The sequence below is a fragment of the Thalassophryne amazonica genome, chromosome 7 (genome assembly GCF_902500255.1).
Source record: "Thalassophryne amazonica chromosome 7, fThaAma1.1, whole genome shotgun sequence".
Taxonomy (NCBI): domain Eukaryota; kingdom Metazoa; phylum Chordata; class Actinopteri; order Batrachoidiformes; family Batrachoididae; genus Thalassophryne; species Thalassophryne amazonica.
In genome coordinates, this window is record NC_047109.1 from 71,861,935 (window position 1) to 71,886,038 (window position 24,104).

The 24,104-nt window shown below is 38.7% G+C and overlaps 1 protein-coding gene across 3 annotated transcripts in view; it reads right to left on the reverse strand.

The window, feature by feature from the left end:
* Positions 1-24,104, reverse strand: part of znf574 (zinc finger protein 574) — a 57,465-nt gene that overhangs the window by 18,122 nt on the left and 15,239 nt on the right. For all 3 annotated transcript variants that reach the window (XM_034174415.1, XM_034174416.1, XM_034174418.1), the window contains exons 3-6: positions 15,413-16,580; positions 15,107-15,324; positions 14,471-14,650; positions 9,274-9,368 (exon numbers count right to left, since the gene is read on the reverse strand). In XM_034174415.1, the coding sequence (XP_034030306.1) occupies positions 9,274-9,368; positions 14,471-14,650; positions 15,107-15,324; positions 15,413-16,580 (1,661 nt within the window). The remainder of the gene's footprint in view (positions 1-9,273; positions 9,369-14,470; positions 14,651-15,106; positions 15,325-15,412; positions 16,581-24,104) is intronic.

Below are 24,104 nucleotides of genomic sequence, written 5' to 3' on the forward strand. Positions count from 1 at the left end.
CTTATTCTCTTCATCTTTTTCCACATTTGCTTTTCTGTTTTTCTTTTAAATGAATGAAATAAATCCTCAATAAAATAAAAATAAAATAAAACATTTAAGTGGGGCTGATGTTTTGATCAAATTTCTCCATATAGAGTCAGGACCACAAGTATTTGGATAGTGGTAATTTCTGTATTTTTGCCTCTGTACACCACAACAAGTCATCAACACATTTCCACAGACTTGGAAAAGGTGGTGTATCAATCCATTTATTTGTCCGTGGTAATTTCTGTATTTTTGCCTCTGTACACCACAACAAGTCATCAACACATTTCCACAGACTTGGAAAAGGTGGTGTATCAATCCATTTATTTGTTCGAAGAAAACTGGTGGTAAAAGTGGTATCTGTATTAGCAATGTATTTGGCAATTAATTATGGCCTCTGAAAATGTGGGGTTTATGTATAAAAATTTCAGAGATGAACATTTTGTAGTTCTTAACGGAGTTACTGATGGAAGTTTTGTGGACCCACTCACTTGCTAACTGACTTCATTAATCATATACATGCCCTTCAAATTGTAGAGAATAGCTCATACCTTTGTTGTACCTCTTCTTTTCCCATTTTGATCAGGTCATCAACTCTGCAACATTACCTTTCTTGCCAGATCAAACTTCTTGGCCCACATTTCTTCATTGCAAATGTCTTAGCCCTACACATCACTAATGGTCTTGATACGATAAATTTTTCCTTTTACTGTGGCCAAGATTCTTATGTCACATAGCATTCCTGATACAAATCCAGTGTTAGCTGTGCAACAAGACAATGAAACACCTCAAAATAACTCCCATATTGATTTGTACTGCAAGATCTGATGGACTTGTGTTCTTTGTGGACAGACTGTATGCTCAACTGACCAACAACAGATAAAGAAAATCTACAGCGGTTAAATAAAGTCAGTGCTAGTTGATTTGGTGCTGTTCTATACATCTAATCAACAATGCCTACGACATTACTTGCTGGAGATGGCAAAAAAAAAAAAAAGGGTTTTAATCATATTATACCAATGCACTGCAATTTGACCGGTATGTCAGAATGAAGATGAGCTGCTGATGAGGAGCAGATAGAAGAAGAAGGTATTATGTGCCACTATATATATATATATATATATATATATATATATATATATACACACACACACAGTGAGGAAAACAAGTATTTGAACACCCTGCGGTTTTGCAAGTTCTCCCACTTAGAAATCGTGGAGGAGTCTGAAATTTTCATCTTAGGTTAATAAAAAAAATAAAAAAAATAAAAAAAATCCGTAAATCACAATGTATGATTTTTTAATAATTTATTTGTATGTTACTGCTGCAAATAAGTATTTGAACACCTGCCAACCAGCAAGAATTCTGGCTCACACAGACTTGTTCATTTTTCTTTAAGAAGCCCTCTTATTCTGCACTCTTTACCTGTATTAATTGCACCTGTTTGAACTTGTTACCTGTATAAAAGACACCTGTTCACACACTCAATCAATCACACTCCAACCTGTCCACTATAGCCAAGACCAAAGAGCTGTCTAAGGACACCAGGGACACAAATGTAGACCTGCACAAGGCTGGGATAGACTACAGGACAACAGGCAAGCAGCTTGGTAGAAGACAACAACTGTTATGATTATTTATTAGAAAGTGGAAGAAACACAAGATGACTGTCAATCTCCCTCAGTCTGGGATTCCATGCAAGATCTCACTTTGTGGGGTAAGGATGATTCTGAGAAAGCTCAGAACTACACAGGAGGACCTGGTCAATGACCTGAAGAGAGCTGGGACCACAGTCAAAAAAATTACATTAGTAACACATGATGCTGTCATGGTTTAAAATCCTGCAGGGCAGCAAGGTCCCCCTGCTCAAGCAAGCACATGTCCAGGCCCGTTTGAAGTTCACCAGTGACCATCTGGATGATCCAGAGGAGGCATGGGAGAAGGTCATGTGGTAAGATGAGACCAGAATAGAGCTTTTTGGAATCAACTCCACTTACCATGTTTAGAGGATGAGAACAACCCCAAGAAAACCATCCCAACTGTGATGCATGGAGGTGGAAACATCATACTCTGGGGGTGCTGTTCTGCAAAGGGGACAGGCCGACTGCACTGTATTGAAGGGAGGAAGGATGGGGTCATGTATTGCGAGATTTTGGCAAACAACCTCCTTCCCTCAGTAAGAGCATTGAAGATGGGTCATGGCTGGGTCTTCCAGCATGACAATGACCCCAAACACACAGCCAGGGCAACTAAGGAGGGGCTCCGTAAGAAGCATTTCAAGGTCCTGGAGTGGCCTGGCCAGTCTCCAGACCTGAACTCAATAAAAAAATCTTTGGAGGGAGCTAAAACTCCAAACCTGAAAGATTTGGAGAAGATCTGTATGGAGGAGTGGACTAAAATCCCTGCTGTAGTGTGTGAAAACCTGGTGAAAAACTACAGGAAACGTTTGACCTCTGTAATTGCAAACAAAGGCTACTGTACCAAATATTAACATTGATTTTCACAGGTGTTCAAATACTTATTAGCAGCAGTAACATACAAATAAATTATTTAAAAAAAAATCATACATTATGATTTCCGGATTTTTTTTTTTCTAGATTATGTCTCTCACAGCGGACATGCACCTAAGATGAAAATTTCAGACCCCTCCATGATTTCTAAGTGGGAGAACTTGCAAAATTACAGGGTGTTCAAATACCTATTTTCCTCACTGTGTATATATATATATATATATATATATATATATATATATATATATATATCATTATACAGTATATATTTCATATTTAAGCAATTTTTTGTGGTGTACAGTAGCTCTGCGGGAGCGCTCACAATTTCATTGTAAACCTCCCCGCGCAATGGCAATAAACACTATTCTATTCTGTAACATTGGATCGCAGCTGGCTGTCCAAGACGGTACAAAACACTACTTCATGACCAGTATGCCTCACAGAATGTAAGTTTCAAACATTTCAGGTTGATGCCGAGGTGGATAGATTGTTCAAATGTGATGTGCAACTGCAAACTGGATACATTTATTTTTACAGCGCAAACACCAAAGTTTGATCACAGAACACAGAACAGTTAGCACAGTACTACAAGCTATGGTTACATTACTAACACAGACTAACATGTTGCTAACATGAAATTAAACTCACTCATCTTCAGACTGATATAAATCAGTCTTTTAGGTAATTTTTGAAAATTGACTAAGCAAATTTGAAGTTTCCTATGGTCTGAAATGCACAATGGCAATTTGCAAATGGTTTTTACAATTCAATTACTAATCTTCATCCGCTTCGAAAGGAAAGTACTTCACCCGACTCTTTTCTTGTCAATAAGTCGAAATAGAGCTGTTCTTGTTGAAGTAGTAAGTTTTTGTGTGTGTGCTTGGAATTTAATGGCAGCTGCAGAAAAAGTTATCAAAGGTGCTGGAACACACCATTCCTGCCTGTTTAGGACACAGTTTAACCCCTGCTGATACCCTCCACCAGTAGTTCCACCCAGACCACACTGTGCGTCCACTTCTCCATCGCCAGCTAACACTGGTCCCAATTATGAAGACGACTTGCTTTCAACATTTTCAATAAGGCTCCATTCAGACCAACTTCTGAATTCTGAGCTTCATTACAAGTAATTTCTTCTGTGTTCCTCCTATTAATCTCCAATTATTTCTCTCTGAAATGATTTTACTCTTTCATCCTTCAGGATTCCTTTTACTTTCATCCTTCTGATGTAGCACAAAACAATGTCATCTACAAAATCCATGCACCATGTGGACTGGTCTTTAATCACAAAAGACAACACATAGTAACTTTTTAAGATGCCATCAGAGCCAGGGTTTACCATTTTAAAACAAAGCTGTGCAAAACACTAAAACAGTTCTATCTTTCAATTAAGTTATGGCTCGTGCTGTTACCACTGAAAAATGACTGCACCTCACATCACCTATAGTTTGCCGCTGCTCATAACAGGAATTCTGGCCGCTGTGATGACTTTTCTTCCGCTGGCGTGAACACAGCATAACTTGTAGCATGCTGCAAATGTTTCATTTCAAGACAGCGTTACCTTGAATTTGGCAAAAGTCTGTGGTTTGGATAAAAGTCACACACAATTTGTGTTGTTAAACTAAAACGCTTACAAATATCAAAGAGCTGACAGCATTAAACTGTCATATGTGATTTGTATGAGGATTACCATCAAGTGTGTGCTTAGTTGTACTTGACATTAAATATGAGGTATAAGCTGAGTACATAACAGCCAGACATAAAAGATCAGCAGCAAACTGGAAAAGTTGAGTTGGGACATTAAAGACTATATTTATCCAATGCTTAACTTTGATATAGCCTCAGAAAAGGAGAAAAATGTTAGGTTTTCAACTAATGCCACATCAAGCGTGCATTTACAAATAAAGCAACACATTAGTGCATAACATAAAAACACCTGTCACTGTTGCACAATTGATGAAGGTGAAAGAAAAAAGAAGAACTAGTTGATACTAGTTCTACTTTATTTCTTTCAAAACAGATCAACCACATAATGTATCACCAACTCTCCACCATTTTGTCCACAGATGGAAAAAGAAACTGAGGCGAAAACAAACCCAAGTTAAAAAAAAGCCATCTTTGTGGACAATGTCTAACAGTAATTAAGTCCCTTCAGCTTCTCCATTTTTTCTACTCGGGGTTGCCAATAATCAACATGCAGATCAGAGGTTGATCTACATATTGATTTGGAAAAAGTTTTATGCTGGATTCCCTTCCTGATCCAAGTCCACATTACATTGAGAATAGGCAGGGGTAGCCTTGAACAGAGAAGCTTTGACTGTGGAAACAAACTAACTGCTTGACCACCATTATTATTTTGAAGTTTAAGAAATGTTCTTTTAAAAGTGCTTATCCGCGTACAGTACATGCATAATGTATATCACACCACTCCAGGTAATGAATTTGCAAAGTACTTAATCACACAAGTCACACAAGTGAGATGCTAGCGGTTATGAGCAAGGACCTCTTGAGACTCATACAGAAGGGCAAGCAGTTCTTCTTCCATGTTAAATAGATAATAAAAATCAATATTTCAGGGACAGCAGCTGACCCTGAAGCAGCTGGAAGAATTAAAATTTCAGTCATGGTCACCTCTCCTCCCAGTCAAATGTTCTTTAATGAGTAGGGGTGTCAGTGCTTATTGCAGCACTACAACCAAGTTTCAGTGATTTTTGACCTTTTTCTCCCTATACCACAGCCAAGTTCTGCTGGCATCCAAAACATGCCAGTGTTTTGCCAGTGAATGAGGTACTTTGACATGTTAACCAGTGGTCCAACCGTGGTATAATTGTGTTAACTTCTGAACACATTTAGTATGTGATCCATGATGACCGCTCCCATATGGACCGCAGATGAATTGCAAAGTTTACATAATAGCGTGAAATACATACTTATTGTCATGGTGACATGTTTTTAACGTACTGAAATTTCCAGAGTATATGTTGCAACTGTAAAAAAAAAAAAAAAAAAAAAGTGTCTTGAAGAGGACAAACGCATATATAAGTCACACTGGAGCCAAATCTTTTTTCTGTATCATCAGCTCTTTTTAAAGTGGGATTTTTCTGCATTATGTGGATGTATATATGTATATAATCATTGTATATTTTTATATATATATTTACATATATATATAAAAATATACAATGATTTACAAATCCTCTTCAACCTATATTCAACTGAATACACCACAAAGACAAGATATTTAATGTTCAAACTGATAAACTTTATTGTTTTTGTGCAAATATTTGCTCGTTTTGAAATGGATGCCTGCAACACGTTTCAAAAAAGTTGAGACGGGGCAACAAAAGACTGGGAAAGTTGATGAATGATCATAGAACACCTAATTGGAAACCGTGAGTGTCATGATTGGGTATAAATGGAGCATCCCCAAAAGGCTCAACCATTCACAAGCAAAGATGGGGCGAGGATCACCACTTTGTGAACAACTGCATGAAAAAAAATAGTCCAACAGTTTAAGAACAATGTTTCTCAATGTTCAATTGCAAGGAATTTAGGGATTCCATCATCTACAGTCCACAATATAATCAGAAGATTCAGAGAATCTCGAGAACTTTCTACACGTAAGCAGCAAGGCCGAAAACCAACACTGAATGCCCGTGACCTTCGAGCCCTCAGGCGCCACTGCATTAAAAACCAACTTCATTGTGTAAAGGATCTTACCGCGTGGGCTCAGGAACACTTCAGAAAACCATTGTCAGTTAACACAGTTTGTCTCTACATCTACAAGTGCAAGTTAAAACTCTACCATGCAAAGCAAAAGCCATACATTGGGGGTGCCCAAGTTCGGTCCTCGACACCTTCCTTCCTGACACTCTTAGTTGTTCTCCTGAATCCAATGAAAGACTCGTTAGTAGGCTTTTAATGAGTCTTTCATTGGATTCAGGTGTGTTGGAGCAGGGAGACAACTAAGAGTGTCAGGAAGGTAGATCTCAAGGACCGAACTTGGGCACCCCTGCAATACATCAACAACATCCAGAAACGCCGCCGCCTTCTCTGGGCCAGAGCTCAACAACTGAAGTCGTACATCAAGCAAGAATTGGAAAGAATTCCACCTACAAAGCTCCAACAATTAGTGTCCTCAGTTCCCAAACACTTATTGAGTGTTGTTAGAAGGAAAGGTGATGTAACACAGTGGTAAACCCAGCTTTTTTTAAATGTGTTGCGGGCATCCATTTCAAAATGAGCAAATTGATTATATATATATATATATATATATCAATCATTCACTCATTTTTTCGTATTTAATATGAAGCAGTGTGATAATGTACCTTTAAAACATTTGTGCTGTTCTGAATGCAGGCACTGAGCTGCAGGTGCCTGCTCACACCAACAACACACATAGATGAGGTGAGGGGAAACATGAATGGACTTAGAGAATCTGGTTTAATTTATCCTAAATCAGTTGATCAGAAAAACGCTTCTGCTGTCCCAGGAACGTCACTGAAATACTCGTACATTGATTTCTGACCAAATTTCGTTGTAAATGCATCTGAAAATTAACGCCATGTCGGGCAAGACATGGGCATGGAGCACTAGTCTGAGAACACCATTCGCTCACCAATGTCACACGGACAAGTGTTACTGTTGAGCCCTGATATATACTTAAGAACATCAGATCAGCTTTCCCTTTTGCATAATCCAGATCCATGTCACAGAGATCTGTGCGACTTTGGTAAAAGTACAGAGCAGAAAGTTGCTTCTTTTTGCTCGACAGTAGTCATATGACTTTATTCAATTTCTGAAATAGTTTTTTCTTTAAATTGTTTTTATATATATATATATATATATATATATATATATATATATATATATATTTTTTTTTTTTTTTTTTTTTTTTTTCATATGGGTGACTTCTTTCCCAGTCATGGAAAGTCCAGTAAAAAGATGTTAATTACTGCATCCACAAATCACAACACCCTGGGCATTCCACACACAATTGTGCCCTTAAAATGTCTGATTTCATCACAAATAACTCATCTGTTTTGCGCCAAACAGTGCCAGATCCCTTCCGCCTTGTGCATATCTCTTGCACTGCAAACTCTCAAATTGACATCATTGTCATGCGACTACTACTGATTTATAAATAAACAAACATTGTGTGCAAAATTAATCTGTTTTAGAGTGGATGTTTAATCAACTTTCATTTAAAAAAAAAAGGTGGTTGGACACACTATTTAATGCTGCTGTCATATATCTACAGATCACTTTTCTGTTGGCTGTATCCCGTATGTGAGCTCAGGCCCACAAACATATTTGGCTGCTCAAATATTTTGTTGCAGCTACAGTTTAAAGGTAAAAATAAAATACAACACAGATTTTTTTTATTTTGTGAAAATTGGCCAGAGCAGTACGGAATCAACAGGCTGTCTGTGGCTGCAGGCAGGGCAGTGAAATTTCTGCACTCGAGTCAATTCATACATGGCCGATATTGATAAACTGCTCAGGCTTTGCCTCTACTGTCCCACCCCTACCCAGAAGTGTTACTGAAATTAAGTTATTTTTAATACTCTCTCACCGATGCAGAATCCTCAATCTTTTGGGGGGAGAGAATCAAGTTATAAACTCACATCTGCTTTGTGTTATTTCTTTCTTAATTACTTTTTATGACATTGACAATGGCTATTTTCATTTACTAGTACTATTCTTTTTACAATTCCACATAACAATTGTGTTGCATTTTAAAATATTATTTAAACACTGGACACCTTGTTTTTGGGTTTAACAGCTACGGAGAGTGTCGCTTTCTGTAGCCGGCAATCAATTCACCCCAACTGAGGTTTCAAATCCTGCAAAATCTCAGAGAGGTGGCGTTCACTGCGAGACGTATATTATAATATTATAGATATTATTTTATATATGTTAACGTGCTCACCATCACTTCGCTTGTTTTTAATTCAGGGCCAGGGTCAAAAGTTCCTTCTTTTCATTGCTTTTGTGGTTCCATTTAAAATTGATTAGCAAAGTTATACACATCTCCCAAATGCCCATTTATTTTCTTCTGCTGATCTAATCTGTGAGTTAAAACCATGACCCAATCCAAACCCAGACTTTTGTGAGCCATTTTACACCTACTGACAACCATACAGAAACTATTTCCATTATTCAGGACATTCATATGACCAAAACATTTAATCTACCATATCTCTATATTTGCAGTCCTTATCCTAAAAACTGAGTGGCAGGATTATGAAGAAAAACAATGGTCAGAGACTGAATGAGAACACCCACAAATGCCCTTCAAACTGAAAGCCAGTGCTTTAACCTCATAGTGTCTTAATTCAAATCCAATCTTTTGGAGCAAAACCAGTGTGTACACGGTGCACACCCACCTTTGCTTTTTGCTAAACCACGTAGTACACACCCAAGCTGCTCCCCATCCTTTTTGTTATCATTATCATCTTAATTTACTGGGCCTCTAACTGTCAATCATATCTGTCTGTGGCTCAAGGGCATGCTGACAATTCAGCCAGTGTGTCTGCTACACAGCTTAAAGGTTTTTCTTGGTGACTGGACAGAGCTCAGCTATTGCAGCTCCTGGCTGAGGTTTATATAAATTCTGCCCATAGTACTGTTTGGATCTGTAATTATAATGAGGTGAATTTAACATACTGTGTAGAGTAATGAATGCTGCTATAGTTATTGAGGCAGTAACACCTTCCAGAAAATCTAAAAGAATCCTTACTTGTGATGGTTAAGCTGCTCCTCAGTGTTGAATCTGGATGGGCAATTAGGGCAAGGGAAGAGATGGGCCACTCCTTCGTTGTCCAAAGTACACACCTGCATTGAAAAACACAACAGTCATTATTTATTTAAACAGAAAGTGGCAAACAAACAAAGCAAAATAAAAAATATAATGCAATGCTAAAATACTCTCGGCCATATGAGCATAAAAACAGGAAACAGAATGTGACCGTTTGACTTCTTAAAATAGGTCAAGGTCAGCCAACGGCAACAAGGTAAGTTGTAAAATACAGTTAAAGGCCTTTTTATTGGTCGTTAATCTGAATGTCAATTTATTTTCATTTATATAGCGCCAAACACAACAAAGTTGCCTCAAGGCACGTCACACAAGTAAGGTCTAACCTTACCAACCCCCAGAGCAAGCACACAGGCAACAGTGATAAGGAAAAACTCCCTCTGATGATTTGAGGAAGAAACCTCAAGCAGACCAAACTCAAAGGGATAACCATCTGCTTGGGCCATGCTACCGACACAATTAACAAAACAATTCACAAAACAAATATACAGGAAATGTTGCCAGTGCACAGGACAGGAGGGTCACAGAAACAGACACCACATCCATCACTGGATGGAACGGCACCTCAAACACACACACACACACACACACACACACACACACACACACACACACACACACACACACACACACACACACACACACACACACACACACACACACACACACACACACACACACACACACACACACACACACACACACACACACAGACAGACAGACAGACAGAGAGAGAGCAATCAGGCATCAGAAAGACAACAATTACAGTATAATTTGTCAGCATTAAGCAAGAAGAAAAAGAGTTAGGGTAAGGTGATTGCTGGCCACTAGCCCTAAGCTTCACGAAAAGACCCAGAATTTACATAAACTTGAATTTAGATAAAGTTAATAAAATATTGCAGATTTGCAGAATTTTAGTTAAAATGTTTAGCCTACCTTCTAGTCCATTATTTTTCTAGCCCTAATTTCGGTGCTCGATTTGCTGTCGTGTGCATATATCTATAGGTATACAATTGCTATTTGCATTAATTAATAATATCTCATTGTCTTCTTTATAATTTGCACTTGTTTAATTGGTATCCCGGTGCAAACTATATATAACTATAAGTGTATTGTCATTTACATTAATTATTAAGATCCTATTGTCTTACTTACAATTTGTACATGTTCAATCAAGCCCCTCTATTTTGTCATGTGATAATTTCACAAGGACCACAATGGAAATAAATATTTATGCTTTACTGTGTTATCAGTGTATCACTGATGTACAACCCCTGGCAATAATTATGGACTCACCGGCCTTGGAGGATGTTCATTCAGTTGTTTAATTTTGTAGAAAAAAAGCAGATCACAGACATGATACAATAGTAAAGTCATTTCAAATAGCAACTTTCTGGCTTTAAGAAACACTATAAGAAATCAGGAAAAATAACTGTGGCAGTCAGTAACGGTTACTTTTTTAGACCAAGCAGAGGGGAAAAAAAAATATGGACTCACTCAATTCTGAGGAATAAATAATGGAATCACCCTGTAAATTTTCATCCCCAAAACTAACACCTGCATCAAATCAGATCTGCTCGTTAGTCTGCATCTAAAAAGGAGTGATCACACCTTGGAGAGCTGTTGCACCAAGTGGACTGACATGAATCATGGCTCCAACACGAGAGATGTCAATTGAAACAAAGGGGACGATTATCAAACTCTTAAATGAGGGTAAATCATCACGCAATGTTGCAAAAGATGTTGGTTGTTCACAGTCAGCTGTGTCTAAACTCTGGACCAAATACAAATAACATGGGAAGGTTGTTAAAGGCAAACATACTGGTAGACCAAGGAAGACATTAAAGTGTCAAGACAGAAAACTTAAAGCAATATGTCTCAAAAATTGAAAATGCACAACAAAACAAATGAGGAACGAATGGGAGGAAACTGGAGTCAACGTCTGTGACCGAACTGTAAGAAACTGCCTAAAGGAAATGGGATTTACATACAGAAAAGCTAAACGAAAGCCATCATTAACACCTAAACAGAAAAAAACAAGGTTACAATGGGCTAAGGAAAAGCAATCGTGGACTGTGGATGACTGGATGAAAGTCATATTCAGTGATGAATCTCGAATATGCATTGGGCAAGGTGATGATGCTGGAACTTTTGTTTGGTGCCGTTCCAATGAGATTTATAAAGATGACTGCCTGAAGAGAACATGTAAATTTCCACAGTCATTGATGATATGGGGCTGCATGTCAGGTAAAGGCACTGGAGAGATGGCTGTCATTACATCATCAATAAATGCACAAGTTTAAGTTGATATTTTGGACACTTTTCTTATCCCATCAATTGAAATGATGTTTGGGGATGATGAAATCATTTTTCAAGATGATAATGCATCTTGCCATAGAGCAAAAACTGTGAAAACATTCCTTGCAAAAAGACACACAGGGTCAATGTCATGGCCTGCAAATTGTACAGATCTTAATCCAATTGAAAATCTTTGGTGGAAGTTGAAGAAAATTGTCCATGACAAGGCTCCAACCTGCAAAGCTGATCTGGCAACAGCAATCAGAGAAAGTTGGAGCCAGATTGATGAAGAGTACTGTTTGTCACTCATTAAGTTCATGCCTCAGAGACTGCAAGCTGTTATAAAAGCCAGAGGTGGTGCAACAAAATACTAGTGATGTGTTGGAGCGTCCTTTTGTTTTTCATGATTCCATAATTTTTTCCTCAGAATTGAGTGATTCCATATTTTCTTCCCTCTGCTTGGTCTAAAAAAGATTGATTTCTTATAGTGTTTCTTAAAGCCAGAAAGTTGCCATTTGAAATTACTTTAGTTTTGTGTCATGTCTGTGATCTGCTTTTTTCTACAAAATTAAACAACTGAATAAACATCCTCCGAGACCGGTGATTCCATAATTTTTGCCAGGGGTTGTAGTCACCTCTGTATGGCTATACTGATGTTGCAGAATAAACTCAGTCAGAAACAATATTTACCTTTTATTGGCATCTGCAGGAGGGCACGCGTGTACGCATACATGAGCTCTTGAAAAGAGCAGAAGTTACCGTTGACCCCGTGTGATGTGCGTGCAGGCTGATGCCCACGAGATGTCTTATAAATCACTCCAGAGGTGTTATCAGGTTACAAAAACAGTGTTTTCAGTTTTAGAAGTGTTTATTTCTCAAGAGCTTTTACACAACATATGAGAAAGAGATTTACACAGAAACGCAGCAATATCTGAGCGAATTCCCCCATGTTGGATGGCAGCAAGAGAGACCAGCCAGTGACGTCATAGCCTCTCTACTCTGATTGGCTGTCACCATGTCCTTCCCAGAATCACGACCCACCCCGCCCCCCAGAAAAGAAAAACCAACAGATTTGCATGAGTCATGCTGTCGGCCGCATGAACATAAAAACAGGAAACAGAATGTGACATTTAGACCTCTTAAAATAGGTCAAGCTTAGCCATCTTTGAACTTGTTCAAGGCCTGTGTCCCAAGAATGTTCCCTGTGAAATTGAAGACCCTGGCAGTAATAGGACTGGACTTATGCTGAGCACAGGCAGACAGACAGACGGACACAAGGCCTTCATGATACCCGATGGCCATGTTTTGGCCACGGGTAAAAATGGCACACTCATGTGCCCAGCATCCCAGGCTGGTAATTTGTACCATGCCATTTAATTATTAGTTTAGTGTTGACCTCATCTCTTTGGTAGGTAAATTAGGAGATATTCACTGAAGGATGGCTTGTGTTCTGATACTGTATTTGAAAATAAAATCAACCAGCTGTGTTGCTAAACTAACCACACTGTCACAATGGGAATTCATCAAACAGAACCTTGGCAGTTGTGCTTTCAAAATTCAGTGATGTAAAGTTTATAATTTATGTACACCAAATGATGATATGTTTTTGTGGATGATTATTTAAGGTTGAGATAAGAAAAAGAACCAGCTTTAGTGATAGGAGGAAAAAACAAAACAAAATTAGTGCTCTGTGAGCACAATATCCCCTGCTGGCAAATGCTAATTTCAGAACACTTATACCATGTTTGGGATGAACAGACACACAGGCGGATAGACGAAAATCACCACAACATAATCCCTCTTCGGGCCTTCAGCCATTGAAGGATATGCAGGCAATAGCAAAAAAAACAAACAAAAAAACCTATGACTCCTTGGGGATAATAAATGTCAATACCCAACAATGTACCTTTCAGTAAAGTTGGCAGTCCTGAGAGACTGTTCTTGTTGAAACCCAGTCACTGACAGTGTAGTGTAATTCTACATCGCCTCCTTCTGGCCAACAGATGAGTTAAAAATAAAATATATAACAATATAATCTTAATAAAATACAAAAAATATTTTTTAGGAAATCTCAAAATCTTTGTCACTGGAAAATAAAAAGACTACCATTCCAAAATACAACAAAGTGTTTCGTTTGACAAAGTGATGACAGACATTGACATGGATTCATATATATATATTCATATATATATATATATATATATATATATATATATATTTTTTTTTTTTATAACAAAACTTTCTTTAAAAGGTGCCACTGGGTTTTCTATTTAAGATTTAAGTTTAAAAATATATATATATATTTTCTTTAGCACCACTACAATTTAATTCCGTAGCATTAGGTAAGGGATTCAAAATATGATATTGCCAATATAATCCACATAAATGCTGTCTGGAAGCAATTTAGAATTTCAATCCCTGAGAGGGAGAAATTCAAGGGATCAGATCCTATGACCAACATTTGGTTGATATGGAAGTAATTTACAAGAAATCTTATTGATATTAACGTAAGATGGATCACAGGAAATCTCAAAACATCACGCATGCGCGCACATGCTTCCTCCTGTAGTTAGTCTGCATGATGGCGATGAAGGAAAAGACAATGTTCACTACAGAATTATCCCCAAAGTAAATATGTCCTCTTCATTAAAATCAGATGTAATTTTGCAACGTTACGAAAATAAACCTAAGTTATAATGCTTGGATTTCAGTAGAAACTAAATTTTCTCACGCCCTATAGCTTTAATCTAACCATAATTAACTATTAAATTAGTTCCACTTTTAATTTTCAAAATTTTACACAGAAAGCAGATGCCACCAGTACCGGTTTGCGTCCTCGTTTGCCCCGTGGGTGTACAGATTTGTGGATGAGTTGGTGTCTCTTCAGGGTGGCTGGCTGGGAGAAGTTTTTGCCACACACATCGCAGTAGTACGGCTTCACACCGGTGTGGCTCAAGCTGTGGCGCAGCAGGCTTTGGGAGTTACTAAAAGCCTTTGGGCACACCTTCAAAACAACAATCAACATTACTCACATAATTTATTGCCAAAGTAAACTGTATTTGACAGAAATGGCTCTTTCTAAATGATAGGTCTCAAACTGATTCCACAAAGGCTCAAGAGGGTACAGGTTTTCTTTGCAACCACTCACTCCACCAGGTGATTTCACTGAGTCACATCACTTTGAGCAGCACTTAATCAGTGAAATCACCTGGTGGAGTGAGTGGTTGCAAAGAAAACCTGTACCCTCTTGGCCCCTTGTGGAATCAGTTTGAGACCTCTATTCTAAATACGAGTAAATTCCACTTTGCACAGAATCTGCCAAACATAACGAGGCCATAGATTGTCAAACATAATGAGCCTGGAAATTTATCAAGTTGCACACTTTAAAAACTTTTGCCTCAACAGCAAACCACTTCATTATCAGCATTAGTATACTTTCTGAGAGGATTTTGAGTGGCACCTTGCATGTGAATAGCTTTTCTCCAGTGTGGGTGAAGACATGGGACCGGAGGAACACACGTCGTGTGAAGGTTTTGCCACAGTATGGGCAAACATGTGGGAGTTGGGTGCGTGCCCAGTCCTGCATTAGTTTGGCAGGTGGAGGCAGATTGGTTGCATCAGAGTCTGCAGGAGCATTGCCATCTGACTGCTCCCTTGTTGTTCGAATCACCTTGTTTCCTAACAACAACAACAAAAAAGTTAAGGACTGAAACATCTCATGACAACTGATTCTCTTTCAACCCCACAAGCCTTTATTTCAACCTACCTTTGAGTGCACTGACACTGCTCTCGGACTTACTTCTCTTTGGATGGGGCGAACCTGATTCACTACTGGAGGCAGGAGGGGAAAGCGATCGCTTTGAGGCCTGTTGACTATCTTGAAGGTTAGTGGTGGCTAATTCACCACTAGTCTCAGCACCATCCTGCAACACTGTCCCTGAGGTGTTGTGGTGCTGCCGACGATGATATAAGTACTGGGTGGTGTTCATAAATCCCTGACCACAAAGAGAGCAACTGTGTATGGCCTCCTGAAGGCTATGCTTCTGCTTACGATGTGTGACCAAGCCTGTTTCATTGCTGAAGCTTTCTCCACACTTTGTGCACATAAAAAGCTCAGGTTGTGTAAAGCTGGAGGTACCGGTTGTGGTGGAGGGTTTAGCATCCTCTTCCTGCTCATCAGCTCCATTGCTTTGATTACAAACCTCTCCTGGCGTTAGTTCTAGAAGCACAGTCGCCTTTGACTCATTTGTCTGCCGGTGTTGCTTGCGGTGGTACAGAAAGAGGGTGGTGTTTAGAAAGCTTTCCCCACAGACATTGCAACGATGGAGAACTTCCTCAAAGCCATGTTGGGTCTTGCGGTGACTCACTAGCTCAGACACCAGACCAAAGCATGAACCACAGTCCACACAAAGGAGCACTGGCTCAGGTTTAGGTTTTTTATTTGCTCCTCTTTTCTTGGAAGGAGATGAATCCTCTACATTAGAGGTTAACTCTGTACCTTCAGAACTCTGAAGTGGAGGACCCTCCTCATTCTTGGTTTCAGTTTCAGTCAGAGGCTTTATTGCTGCCTCCACACTTTCAGGATTAAGATTTTCAGTAGTTTCTATCCTGAAGGAAGAAGAGTCCTCTGGGTTTAAAGGTGAACTTGTGTTCTCAACTGAAACGGCCTCCGACTCAGGTCCGAAATCTAGTTTTGATCTGGAAGTACAGGGTGAGTGATAGCATGTTCCACCTTTACGATGTTCTTGCCAAAGATCCAGACTCTTGAAAAGGTCATCACAATCCCCACATTGGTAGAGAATTCTGGGTTGATCTGGTGACTGTTCAGAAACCCCTGCAGCTTCATTAAGTGCATTTATCACAGGTGGTTGGGAGGTCTGTCCTATGTCTGGCTCAAGCTGTGGGTCATCAACAGCCTTTGTTGGATGTAACACCTGTTGCAACAAAGACAAGACAAGGTAGAACATTTACTAAATTCAATTACACATTTGTTTTTCTCCGTGTTAAATAAAAAACAAACAAACAAACAAACAAAACACCCTGTACTATGAAAAAGCCACTGTGTTATTGGATCATAAAATTTATGGTGGTGGGGCAGTGAGGTCCATCAGACCAGCATCTGTTTCGAGCCAAGGATGTTGAGAGAGCAACACACAAAATAGATGAGGGTTCAGCCTGGCTGATAAATATCACAGGCAAAACAGAGCTGAATGGGTCACTCCACAGGGTTTTCCATTTGCTGCCTCCACAGACTTAAATGATAAAAACAGAATGTCAAGGTCAACAGTAAATACATCTGGCTTCTGAAACTGCCTCATTCAGAACGTTTCAATATAGCTCATGTATATTAATGCATAACAGGGCAGTTAGCAGTCAGGTATGTGCTTTCCAGACACTAATTGAAGGGTTTCTTTAATTATATACGCAATCATACTCTCTCCTACTACATTTACAAAGCTTTGTCAGCATCATAAAAACATCTATAAACACTGTACAAAATAGTGCACATGAAAGCCAATGTTATAAAGCATGACCACTGTAATTGCACTTAAGATGAAAAGATTGTGATCGCATCCTGACAAAATTATAATGATGCAGAGAAAGTACCAAGCAAGTAGTAATATAAATAATGGAAACAACAAACAAGTTTTTTTGTTTTGTTTTTAAATCAAAATTGATTTTATTGATGAGTTACCAACAAAATGCTTTTTCCCACGTTTATCCTGTAAGACGAACAAGTTCCAAGTATACAGTATCGCAAGTATTCACAACACTTCACTTTTTCCACATTTTATGTTAGTCTTATTCCAAAATGGATTAATTTTTTTCCCTCAAAATTCTACATACAATACCCCATAACAGCAAAGTGAAAAGCTTTTTTTTTTTTTTTTGCAAATTTATTAAAAACAAAAAAACAAACAAAAAAAAACACATGTACATAAGTAGCCTATTCGCAGCCATTGCCATGAAGCTCAAAATTGATCTCAGGTGCATCTTGTTTCCACTGATCATCCTTAAGATGTTTCTGCAGCTTAATTGTCCATCTGGGGTAAATTCAGTTGCTTGGACATGATTTGGAAAGGCACACACCTGTCTACATACAACCCCTGGCAAAAATTATGGAATCACCGGCCTCGGAGGATGTTCATTCAGTTGTTTGATTTTGTAGAAAAAAAGCAGATCAGAGACATGACACAAAACTAAAATTATTTCAAATGGCAACTTTCTGGCTTTAAGAAACACTATAAGAAATCAGGAAAAAAAAGACCATGCAGAGGGAAAAAATATGGAATCACTCAATTCTGAGGAAAAAATTATGGAATCGTGAAAAACAAAAGAACGCTCCAACACATCACTAGTATTTTGTTGCACCACCTCTGGCTTTTATAACAGCTTGCAGTCTCTGAGGCATGGACTTAATGAGTGACGAACAGTACTCTTCATCAATCTGGCTCCAATTTTCTCTGATTGCTGTTGCCAGATCAGCTTTGCAGGTTGGAGCCTTGTCATGGACCATTTTCTTCAACTTCCACCAAAGATTTTCAATTGGATTAAGATCCGGACTATTTGCAGGCCATGACATTGACCCTATGTGTCTTTTTGCAAGGAATGTTTTCACAGTTTTTGCTCTATGGCAAGATGCATTATCATCTTGAAAAATGATTTCATCATCCCCAAACATCCTTTCAATTGATGGGATAAGAAAAGTGTCCAAAATATCAATGTAAACTTGTGCATTTATTGATGATGTAATGACAGCCATCCCCCAGTGCCTTTACCTGACATGCAGCCCCATATCATCAATGACTGTGGAAATTTACATGTTCTCTTCAGGCAGTCATCTTTATAAATCTCATTGGAACGGCACCAAACAAAAGTTCCAGCATCATCACCTTGCCCAATGCAGATTTGAGATTCATCACTGAATATGACTTTCATCCAGTCATCCACAGTCCACGAATGCTTTTCCTTAGCCCATTGTAACCTTGTTTTTTTCTGTTTAGGTGTTAATGATGGCTTTCGTTTAGCTTTTCTGTATGTAAATCCCATTTCCTTTAGGCAGTTTCTTACAGCTCGGTTACAGACGTTGACTCCAGTTTCCTCCCATTCGTTTCTCATTTGTTTTGTTGTGCATTTTCGATTTTTGAGACATATTGCTTTAAGTTTTCTGTCTTGACGCTTTGATGTCTTCCTTGGTCTACCAGTATGTTTGCCTTTAACAACCTTCCCATGTTGTTTGTATTTGGTCCAGAGTTTAGACACAGCTGACTGTGAACAACATTGCGTGATGATTTACCATCTTTTAAGAGTTTGATAATCGTTTGCTTTGTTTCAATTGACATCTCTCGTGTTGGAGCCATGATTCATATCAGTCCACTTGGTGCAACAGCTCTCCAAGGTGTGATCACTCCTTTTTAGATGCAGACTAACGAGCAGATCTGATTTGATGCAGGTGTTAGTTTTGGGGATGAAAATTTACAGGGTGATTCCATAATTTATTCCTCAGAATTGAGTGATTCCATATTTTTTTCCCTCTGCTTGGTCTAAAAAAGTAACCGTTACTGACTGCCACAATTTTTTTTCTTGATTTCTTATAGTGTTTCTTAAAGCCAGAAAGTTGCCATTTGAAATTACTTTAGTTTTGTGTCATGTCTGTGATCTGCTTTTTTTCTACAAAATTAAACAACTGAATGAACATCCTCCGAGGCCGGTGATTCCATATTTTTTCCAGGGGTTGTATAAGGTCCCACAGTTGACAGTGCATGTCAGAGCACAAACCAAACATGAAGTCAAAGGAATTGCCTGTACACCTCCAAGACAGGATTGTCTCGAGGCACAAATCTGGGGAAGGGTACAGAAACATTTCTGCTGCTTTGAAGGTCCCAATGAGCACAATGGCCTCCATCATCTTTTTAAATGGAAGAAGTTCAGATCCACCAGGACTCTTCCTAGTGCTGGCTGTCCATCTAAACCGAGCGATTGGGGGAGAAGGGCCTTAGTCAGCTAGGCAACCAAGAACCCAATGGTCACTCTGTCAGAGCACCAAGATTCCTCTGTGGAGAGAGGAGACCCTTCCAGAAGGACAACCATCTCAGCAGCAATCCACGAATCAGGTCTGTATGGTAGAGTGGCCAGACGGAAGTCACTCCTTAGTAGAAGGCACATGGCAGCTCAACTGAACATTCTGCCAAAACGCACATGAAGGACTCTCAGACCATGAGAAACAAAATTCTCTGGTCTGATGAGACAAAGATTGATCTCTTTGGTGTGAATGCCAGGCATCATGTTTGGAAGAAATCACATACCACCCCTACAGTGAAGCATGGTGGTGGCAGCATCACACTGTGGAGATGGTTTTCAACAGCAGGAACTGGGAGACTAGTCAGGATTGAATGGAAGATGAATGCAGCAATGTCCAGAGACATCCTGGATAAAAACCTGCTCCAGAGCGCTCTTGTCCTCAGACTGGGGTAACGGTTCATCTTACCTAAGCACACAGCCAAGATATCAAAGGAGTGACTTCAGGACAACTCAGTGAATGCCCTGCGTGGCCCAGCCAGAGCGAATTTGAGTGAACATCTCTTAAGAGATCTGAAAATGGCTGTGCACTCACGCTCCCCATCCAACCTGATGGCAATTGAGAGGTGCTGCAAAGAGGAATGGGCAAAACTGCTCAATGATACATGCACCAAGCTTGTGGCAACATATTCAAGAAGACTTGAGACTGTAAGTGCTGCCAAAGGTGCATCAACAACGTATTGAGAAAAGGGTGTGAATACTTATGTACATGCGATTTCTTTCTTTTTTATTTTTTAATAAATTTGCAAAAATATCATAAAACATTTTTCATGTTGTCATTATGGGGTGTTGTGGGTAGAATGTTTTGAGAAAAAACTAATTTACTCCATTTTGGAATAAGGCTGTAACATAAAATGTGTAAAAACTGAAGCGATGTGAATACTTTCCAGATGCACTCTAATGTCTGCCCCCCAAGCAACACACACACACAAGATTACTGTGTTGTGTTGTTATTGGCCTTAAAACTGGAGCTCAACTTCAAAATGTTTCTGCAGCTACGCAAAACACTCTTTACATGACCTCAATAACAGCTCAGCTGCTCTTTATTGGTTGCCAATTTCTTTTACAGCCAATTTTAAAATCTTTCTAATTACATAGAAGGATTTACACGGTTATGCACTAAACTCCATTAATGACCTTTTAAGTCCCTGCTGTTCTGAAAGACAGAATAGATAAACTGAGTTAGCCTTACTTTTCTTTTGTCAGAACAGTGTGCACAGATGAACCAAATCACCGTAAATGCCAGGTACATCCAGAAATTGCATGCATATGTTTATATATATATATATATAATTTCTAACACAAGTAAAGTATGTGCTAGGGCACACACTACAGATGTTGCACTGACTGTAGCATGAAATTCAAAGAGTTCCCATATTATTCATTCTCTTGTTTTAATATATTTCAACACGGGAAAGGTAAATCAAATGAAATGTATTTGTTTCAAATCAGTTGCTGAGTTTTGAGGCCCCATTTTACACAATGCATTTGAAATAGGATTTAAAACATTCTGGGAGCAGTGAATCACACTCTTAATGTGTATTTGAAATCCAGTAGCTTATTGGGGAATTTAATACAGAAAAAAAAAAAAAAAAAACCACTACAGTTTTTCACAATGAAAATTTATCCTGTATCCATCACGGTGCTCATAAGTCTTCGAGAGGTATAAATTAATTCAATTACATTAAGCCTCAGAATTTTGTAAACCCAAAATAAGACACTTAACTCATTGTGATAAAACTGACTCCCAGCTTAAATGTACCATCCAACAAATGCAAAACACCGTATCACTTACAAACAAACCAGATCAACCAGATCTACAGCAGCAGGGTTGAATCTGGGATTGTGCCACACAATATTCATTTCCTGTGAAGTAATAGATCATCCATTTTCAAAGCACATTCATACATTTTCGATTTGGTAAATATTCATTAAACAACATTTTCAGTTAAAATGTGTTTGCCTTGTTTTGCACATACATAGAAATGGCTGACTGAATATTAATTTTGCACTTATGATCATTAACACACAAAAACATCCTCATTTACATTCTACTGTCTAGGTCATGTTACCACTCGCTATCATTTTCACATTTATTCTTAGTAAATCACTTCCAAAACATTCACTAGTAAGTCCCTTCGGCTGCTCCCTTGTTTGCACTCGGGGTCGCCACAGCAAATCCAAGGTGGATCTGCATGTTGAACTGGCACAGGTTTTAAGCCGGATGCCCTTCCTGACGCAACTCCACATTACATGGAGAAATGTGGCAGGGGTGGGATTTGAACCCGGAGCCTTCTGAACTGAAACCAAGCACATTAACCATTTAGCCACCACCCCTGATACTTACAGATTAGATTAATAGACTGATTTACTATGATCCCATATAACGAGTACTAAATTATACAGGTATTCTAAAAATTTGCACTTTAGTGAACGTTTTGTTTAGTGAACTTACAAAATGTTCACTAAAGTGCAAATTTTTAGAATACCTGTATAATTTAGTACTCGTTATATGGGATCTTAATAAATCAGTCCATTAATCTAATCTAGTCCTAGTCACATAAGACAATTTCATCTAAATAAATAGATAATTAAGATATAATCAGCTAATTAGAAACTTAACCAAATATGCGTCGCCCTTTAAATGAAGGCTGTCCGCCTGGGTACACAAACATTCATGTTGCCCTTGATAGAAAACAAGGTGGAGATGCTGCTTACGTTTTTGCTTATTGGTTTATACTGGTACTATAACTCATTAGCGCATCTGATTCTCTGCCCCTCTCAGGCTGCCAAGAGCAGCTATAAATCACACGAATGGACTTCCGTTAGTTTCATCATATTATACAGGACTCTGAGCACATACTCAGAATTTTTGGATGAATTTAGTGATTTCATTTTGGATCTGGTGACTCATGCCAGTAAAATCTTTATTGCTGGGCAGTTTAATGTTCATGTCACAAAGTTATAATCAATTTTATAAAGCATTTTTAAATGTATTATAAATGTGTGGATTTGCTCAACTTGTACAGGGACCAACCCACTGCAGTATCTGTCGATCAGATTTGGTGTTTTTGCCATTTCAAATATCAATATATCCTCTGTTGGATCAGCTCTTTATGATCAGTCATTAAGTTTGAAGCATTGTCTTCCTACTTTATATAACGGCTGAGTGGATCCTTCACATCTCCACCTCAGGCATTCAGCCTGACTTTGATACACTTGTTAAAGATCAAGAGAGACTAGATTTCTTTCACTGAACAAGAAAAAAAGAACTGAAAAACACTAAAATGTGGAAAGTGGTGGAAAATATAAATGTAGTCATGCAAAGACATGATAAGAACTCATGTACTGGTAGCGGAGCAGATATGTGGATGAATCTTGATTTTGATGATAAAAGCGTGAAATTTGGCACAATGTTTGAGCATAACCTAAAGATAATTTTTGGCTATAGGGGCAATGCAGAGACAGCCATTTTCCAATATGGCCACCATGCATTGTTTTATTAGCAGCTCAGGCTCTAGAGAATCAAGGGTCTTGATCCCGGTGCCGAATCCTACATTTTTAAAGATTAGGAATGCAGTGGTACTATTTATATCCCCAAACAATGAGTCAGGGAGGGATATTATGGTTTTTCATGGACCACCACCGTGTCCGCCACTGCAGAGTTTTCACATTAGCGCGTTAACTCCAAGTTCTTTCATCCAATTCTTTTCAAATTATCTGGAAACATTCATGGCCCCCCGAGGATGAAGTCCGTTGATTTTGGTAACCCTAGGACCTTCCCTCTAGCACCACCATTAGGTCAAATGTTTGAATTTGGATTAGTGTATCGTTAAAAGCTTTCATCTAAATCAATGAAATCTAATGGGCTTTTTGTTTGTTTTTAATGACAAAAAAAAAAGAGGTCATGCAGTTACAGTGAATGCTGAAATGCAATGCTAGTGCTGAAAACACAACTGCAGTGGCATAGTGACAACAAAAAAGATGTCACAGTTATAGTTAAATGCAACGTTAGTTCTGAACACACAAGCCATCACAGAGGCAAAGCGCATAAGCTCTGCCTTGAAACAGTTGCACTTTCCATTGCATCCCTTCTTCCAGCTACAGCAGAGGAGTTCACGACAGGTCCTGGTAGATTCTGGTGATACAAGAAGTTCAGCTGTGGTCTTGTATCCTTCCCCACCTCTGCCACGTGTTGAATTAGCTAGACATTTCAGTATCTTCCTGACATAGAACACATTTATTCCAGTCTGTGGCCAGGCACTGTGTACCTGACATTCCAGTCTCAGTAGAGTCCACTAACTTGGATAGTTTGGCCATTGTCTCACAATTCACTTAAAGAACAGTATGTACTAGCTCTAGCACCACCAACCCAGCAT